At 50.2% G+C, this 6,272-nt stretch overlaps 1 protein-coding gene across 1 annotated transcript in view; it reads right to left on the bottom strand.

The window, feature by feature from the left end:
- Positions 1 to 6,231: 6,231 nt before the first annotated feature.
- FOXA1 (forkhead box A1) overlaps positions 6,232 to 6,272 on the bottom strand; it is a 15,866-nt gene continuing 15,825 nt past the window's right edge. The window contains exon 5 of the mRNA XM_019519919.1: positions 6,232 to 6,243. Coding sequence (XP_019375464.1) covers positions 6,232 to 6,243 — 12 coding nt within the window. The remainder of the gene's footprint in view (positions 6,244 to 6,272) is intronic.

The raw sequence follows: 6,272 nt of genomic DNA, 5'->3' as shown, positions 1-6,272 counted from the left end.
TGGGGGGGGGGGGGTTGTTTGCTTGTTTGTTTTTTAATACCCAAGAAACTCAAAACACTTTACAAGCTGGGAGATCCTGAACTTATGAAAAGAAAGATGACAGAGTCAGCTTTATTGCATACGGGGAAATCCATATAGGTTCAGAAGTCACAATCTCTCCCCTGACCCCGACCCCTCACCCAGTCAGTCACATAAACTAAAGCCGTCCTCATTCAGGTAAGAGTTCCACTGAAGTCAAGAGGATATTCTTTTCCCCAGAATTCTGCTTCTGGCCCTAATGAAGGGTAGGACCTTTATAACAATACTGTCACATTCAGTTGAAACAGTAAGGACTTTTAGGAAGGCCCTTAGTTACCCAGATTGGAATGTGGTGAGGGTGCTCTTACACTTGTGAAATGTCATGGGTACTTTAAATGGTCCCAGTGATGAAAACCTTATTTTGTATATCTCACTGAAGGACATATTAGTTTTAACAGACAGCCTCTAGTTTAACTATTCTATATCTTTTTTTAATCTTCCATGAAAGATTTAAATTATAAAAGACAACTCCACTAAAGCAAAACCTGTGTTAAAAAATCATTTGAAAAGTCTGACAAATACACAGAAGCCAGGAAATTATAAATTATACCTTAGCATTTGACATTTCTTCCAGTATCATTTAGGTTCCCCCCTTCACTCACTTCCACACATTTCTGCTCAAGTCTAAAGTCAGGGAAGAGAGAATAAGCGCCTCTCTCTCAGGAATTTCTGCAGGTAGCTCATACTCACCGGAGCCAAATGCCCACATAGCTATAAAACTGTTCACACCAACTTACTAGGCACTGGCATTTATCCTGAACACCCCCCAACCCACTGCTACCCTCCTCTCATTGTGACTCTGTCTTTTTCTTTTAAATTGTATGCTAACAAGGGTCCCTTAAGTTGAGAAGGCCTGGTTGCTTGTAGGGCCCAAATGTATGAGGTCAACTCCCACTGCAATAATCGGTAAGAAAGGGGCTATTTATTCCCAACAGGTGCTGAACACTTTGCAAAAGGGATGAAGCCGGGTTTTCCCCTCTCTTTTCCCCATCCCTGGCTTGATATTGCAATGAGAGTGGCCGAGGAAGGCAGGGGATTCCCGGCAACAACCTGCACCTGAAGGGGAGCTGAGGCAGGGAGCCCCTGGGCAGCCCGGCCGGCGCTGGTGCTATGACAAAGCGTTTTATTGCACCATCGATTCTTTTTTGTAAAGCAAGGGACAAAACCCAGGTCTCCTCATTGACTCTAGTAGAAAGTTCTGCTTGGAAATCGATAACACGATGCAGCCCTGAGCCAGAGTCCTGAACTCTGCACCCTCCTTATCCTAGTGCCGCCTGCGAGCTGCCGCCCGCCAGACCCGCTCCCCCGGGTCTGAATGGCGGCCGGGCAGCGCCAGCAGCCCGCGGAGGCGGGAGGTGCGAAGGGAAAGGATGCCGGCGGGCCCACGTGACACGCGCACGTTGCCCGCAAAGGCCCGCGTGCGCGTGTGGATGCGGCCGCGCAATCGGTCACACCTCACCTCGGTCAAGATGTGCGTGAGCCCGCGGAAATAAAGGCGGCGTGAGCAGGGCTGTGCGTGTGCCCCCCCCCCCCGGCTATTTATTTAAGCGGCCGTTCCTCTGATTCCCGGCTCTGGACAAGGAGCATCTCCGATACAAAACCGCATCGCGCCCGCGTCTACACCAAGCCTAGACCTGCTGTAATCTCGCACGTCTGGCAAGGGGGGGAGCTGGTGTGGGCATAGGCAGGCAAGGCTCTTTGGGCAGATGTGATATCTTTTATTAGACCCACTAAATCGTTGGGGGGATTGTTCTTTGCAAGCTTGAGGCACAAGCACCCTTCTTCACCACCCCCCGCATGCATGAAGAAGGATTTCTGTGCCCGAAAGCTTGCAAAGAAGAAGCTTTCTATTGAGCTGGTCTCATAAAAGATGCCACATTTACCCAAGGAGCCTTGTCTTGCGTAGGCATGGGCTCCTGCCCCCCTACCCGGCTTCTCCGGCTGTGCTCACATTTGGCCGCGTCTTTTCCCAGCCCTTGCCTCAAGCCGGGCCGGGAGACCCTCCCACCGCCCTGCTCCCGCCGGGCACACGCTGGGGTCTGCCCCGCTCCGCGGAGCAGCAGGTCTGGGCACAGGCCGGTTCATTGGCACTGAGGTCCCCTCTGCAAAGCGCACGTGGGAGCCGGGCAGGACGTGGTGCCGGCGGGGAGGGGGCCGGGCGCCCACGTGGCGCGGGGCACTTGCCAGGGGCGGCTCAGGTGGCGCCGAGCAGGGCAGGGAGCCGGGAGCGGGTCCCCGCGCTCCGTGGCCAGAGCCGGGTCAAGCACCCTATTGAGGGCCGAGGCGGGAATGCGGAGGCGGACCACCAACGTGCCTTGATCCCGACAATGCGGCACTCAATGCACTTGGGGCATGGCAACTGCCGGGGACCCCCTCTTTCAAGCCGATTGTCCGTATAGGTGTTTTCTCCTTTCCTCCCCCTCTGCCTTTGAAACGTCCCCACCCCCCTCACCCGCTCCTCGCCCTTTCTTCTCAGCCCCTCTCTCTAATTCTAGATGAGTATTACTTTGCTCTTTTCGTTGGCCAAGCACAATTGTGTTATTGGACATAATGAATTCAATCCCCATCAAAGAGTATTAGGAGAGCCTTGGCCCTGTAGTGGCTTTTTTTTCAAACTGGGAATGAAAGGCAGGGAGAAAATTCTCTGGGTAGCCTCCCTGATAGCGGCTTTTGAAGTGAAGGGGGTCGAGCATTGTTGTTCAAATTTTTGCCCATACGGCTGAAGAAAGACCGGCGGCTTTTGATGAGAAGATGAGAACCGCCTCGTAAGTTGAGCAACAAGTTAGATGGCAAAGTCTTGCCGCTGCCTACTGCCTGCGGATAACATATGTCCCGCATTAATAGAGGCTCAAAGGGAACAATTGCCCGGGCTGGGGGGAGGAAACCAGCCCGGATCGCACCAGCTAAAGGCTCTTTCTCTGGACCTGTGAGACACGAAATACGGATGCTTTACTGGAGGTTTGATGAGATTCTGCCTGGCGTGTTGGTGTTGGTTTTTAGAAATCTGGTCTTCTTTTTAGTAATCGCCCCCTCCACCTTCTGGTATGGAAGAGCAGGACGTTTCTTAGAGAGATCGTGATGTTCCAGTGAATACAGGACATTAATTTACCCCGAGAGGACGCGACCACTAGCTCTGCCCCCACCCCCTCGTCCCCCTTGTTGTTGGGAGGATTGTGTGCAGATCTGATTCCAAGTCTTTGCTTTTGCTCTGCGGCTGTGCTGGAAAACGAGGGCGATTTGCAGTTCCTCGATGGGAATTTGTACGTGATTTCTGTTTAATTGTCTAACTAGAGAGCTGGGTATTTTATGGCACACGTGTGTCGCTTCGTGTAACACGGTGACATAACGCCAGGTTATAAATTGCTTCCTTAGATAAATCAGCCGGGCAAGGGAAAAGGACCAGAAGTAACGTGTCTTGGGCACATCAGATAACCGCAGAACTGGACAACTTGTTGCATACCTTGCGGGAAATGCATCCATGCTCTTATTCCAGGTCCCTCCCCGGCGGAGTTCAGGGATCCCCGCCCCCAGGTCGTCATTATGCTAAAGTAGGCGATACAAAGAGGCACTATGGAGAGATGCCGGGTCCCAGCAGCAGGAACCACACCTCCTAGTTACCAGTCTGTTGACATTTTCCACCAGTCAGAACCAGGAGGAGCCGCGTGCTGGCGTGGAAGCAGGGCCGGCGGGGAGAGCAGAGGGAATCCAGGGGAGATGGATTTCAGCTACTGCACATAGCCCATTTCAAATGTCGATGATTGAACTGGGGAGCATTTAGGAGTCTCGGGCACAAAAGCAAAGCTTGCGATGCAACCGGTGCATCAAGTGCCCGGCCAGATCCTGCTCCTACAAGGCGGGGGCTTGTTCTGTTGAGTTCAGCTGGGGGCAGGATCATCCCCAGAGTTGCTTCCCAGCCCCTTTGCGGCAGGGATGTCCTGCTACCGCCTGTGGTATTTCAGCCCTGCCAGCACTGAGTGGATACATGCGCTGAAGCCGCAGGGGGGACTTGAGCAAGGCAGACCTCCAGGGTCACAAGGCACCCCCGCAAGGCCAGTGCAAGGCTCATTCACCGCGCTCCTAGGAGAAAGGGGCCGCACTGGGAGCAGATGCTCCTTTCTTCAGCTGATTAGGGCCATTTCACGTCAATTAACGACTCATTCTTCTCCCCTGAGGGAGCTGGTCCAGGGCACCATTCCTCGAGCCGACCGATTGCGGTGGCAGACACCTGCTAGGCGTCCCGGGCACCTCGCTTACGAGCCGCTGGATCCCCGCAAGTGGCTGTCGGGGTCAGGCGCCCAGAAAATGGGACTAATGGGATTAAAAATGGGGCGAAAATTGCCTTGAACAAGTCAATTTAGCAGCCTGCTATAGTCAAAGGCATTAACCTGGACAGAGCTTAATAGAGCTGGATCTCTGGGCTCCCCTCTCGGCAGGTGGGCTATGGGGGACCCGGCGCCCTGCCGCAGCGCGCTGTAGCGCGGGCCCTTCCCCCGGCTGTAGCGCCCGCCTTATAGCAAGGCTCCAAGGACTGATCTTTTGGTCTGTCTGGCTAGCTAGGGTGTCTGCCCCCCCCCCATACACACACACACATATTACCTTTACAAGGCTCCAGAGGAGAGAGTACATAGTACAAGGCTGAGATTTGGGAATATTAACTCTTTACTGGGCTTTCAGCCTTCTGGGTGGAAAAAACAACATTTCCCTCCCCCAGTAAATGAATCGCCCCTCTGCCAGACGCGGCTCTCGAATAACGAGATCTCATGCGTTTTTTAAAACATAATAATAACTGTAGTAAAACAATGGTTAAGAGTTACAATGAGCTTTCACTACCATCGTTCACCTTTGCAAAAACCAGTTGACTGAGTCTATTTTGCAGTAAGATTGTTCTTCCCGGCGATGGCACATTTCAGTGAACTGGGTTAGTCTGGGAAGGTTAAGAGGGGAAAGAAGAGAAGCTGACAATCGCCCCCCACCCCCCTTTATTTCGAGCAAAATGGATTTTGTCCGGAGCCTGAGTCCGTTTCAAACCCTAGTGACTGAAAACAAAGGTGAGGAGTGGTAGTTTTATCTGTCCAAAGTTCAAATATGTGAAATCTCAATGCGAGTTTCTGTTTGAGACGAAAAAGAGAAACACAAATACTACGGAATGGCTGGGGCTAATGACTTATCTGGCCTTAACTGTTACTTTGTCACAATGGGTAGAATAATTGGCGAGAATTAACCAGCGAGAGGAAAGTCAGGTTTCCTTATCATCAGTCACCCTTCGATTTCAATTCTTTATTTAACTCTTGGCCCTCTGGAAATGCATTATACGGGGCTTTAGACCTTACAAATTAAAGAGACCGTTCCGTCTAAATGTATGAGCTGCTGTTCTGCATTTGCAGGGAGACTGAGACACCTGTGCTTCAATTAAGGCAAATGACCTCTGTTTTGCAGCATCGGCCGTGGAATTTAAATCAGTTAACTCATTGTCATGTTTATGTTTACTTCTTAACTGGAATAAAACATGTTACAAAATTGGGGTTTTGCCTTAGGAAGGGAGAATCAATTAGAAACGACACATACCACTCAGCAATCCCAATATAATGCCAGTTTGTCCCTTATACCTGTGGGTGGGTGTGCTTCAATATGTCTATAATGGAAACAAGTGCATATTAATTATATATTTGTATATACAGAGACACAATTCGTGGATATATATACATCTCTAAGGAAAATCCCAGTCCCACAATCGGTGATGGTGGCTTGGTTCACATGAAATCAGAGCTATTAGTCCGAGCCTGCATAAACAACTATGTTTAACAAGTGTCTTTCTTTCCTTGTAGTTTTTAAATAGTTTTTTTTTCCGGAGGAGTCCCTCCTTCCCCGCCCCCCCATCTAGAACCACTAGTTATCATACTAGAAACAATTACTCTGTGCTACTTCCATCACGTGCTTTATATACAATATTGAAGCAAAATCAACACACATTCAATTGATTTTTTTAAAGGCTAGTTATAGCTGCACTTGGTTCGGGAGACGCTGCTCAGCATCGAGTGATCACAAAGCATTAAGAAGTCAACTCAGCCTAATCATTTTTAAGCAACGTGTGGAAATAATGTCAAAACACAAATGCGTTTTAAACAGGTATGATGGGGGTTTTTCCCTCTGTCTTTATCCAAACAGCTAAAATTAAGACAAACATAACATAAAAT

Source organism: Gavialis gangeticus, unplaced genomic scaffold (genome assembly GCF_001723915.1).
Source record: "Gavialis gangeticus isolate Ggan-Ray unplaced genomic scaffold, GavGan_comp1, whole genome shotgun sequence".
Classification (NCBI taxonomy): domain Eukaryota; kingdom Metazoa; phylum Chordata; order Crocodylia; family Gavialidae; genus Gavialis; species Gavialis gangeticus.
This window is presented reverse-complemented; position numbering and strand designations above follow the sequence as displayed.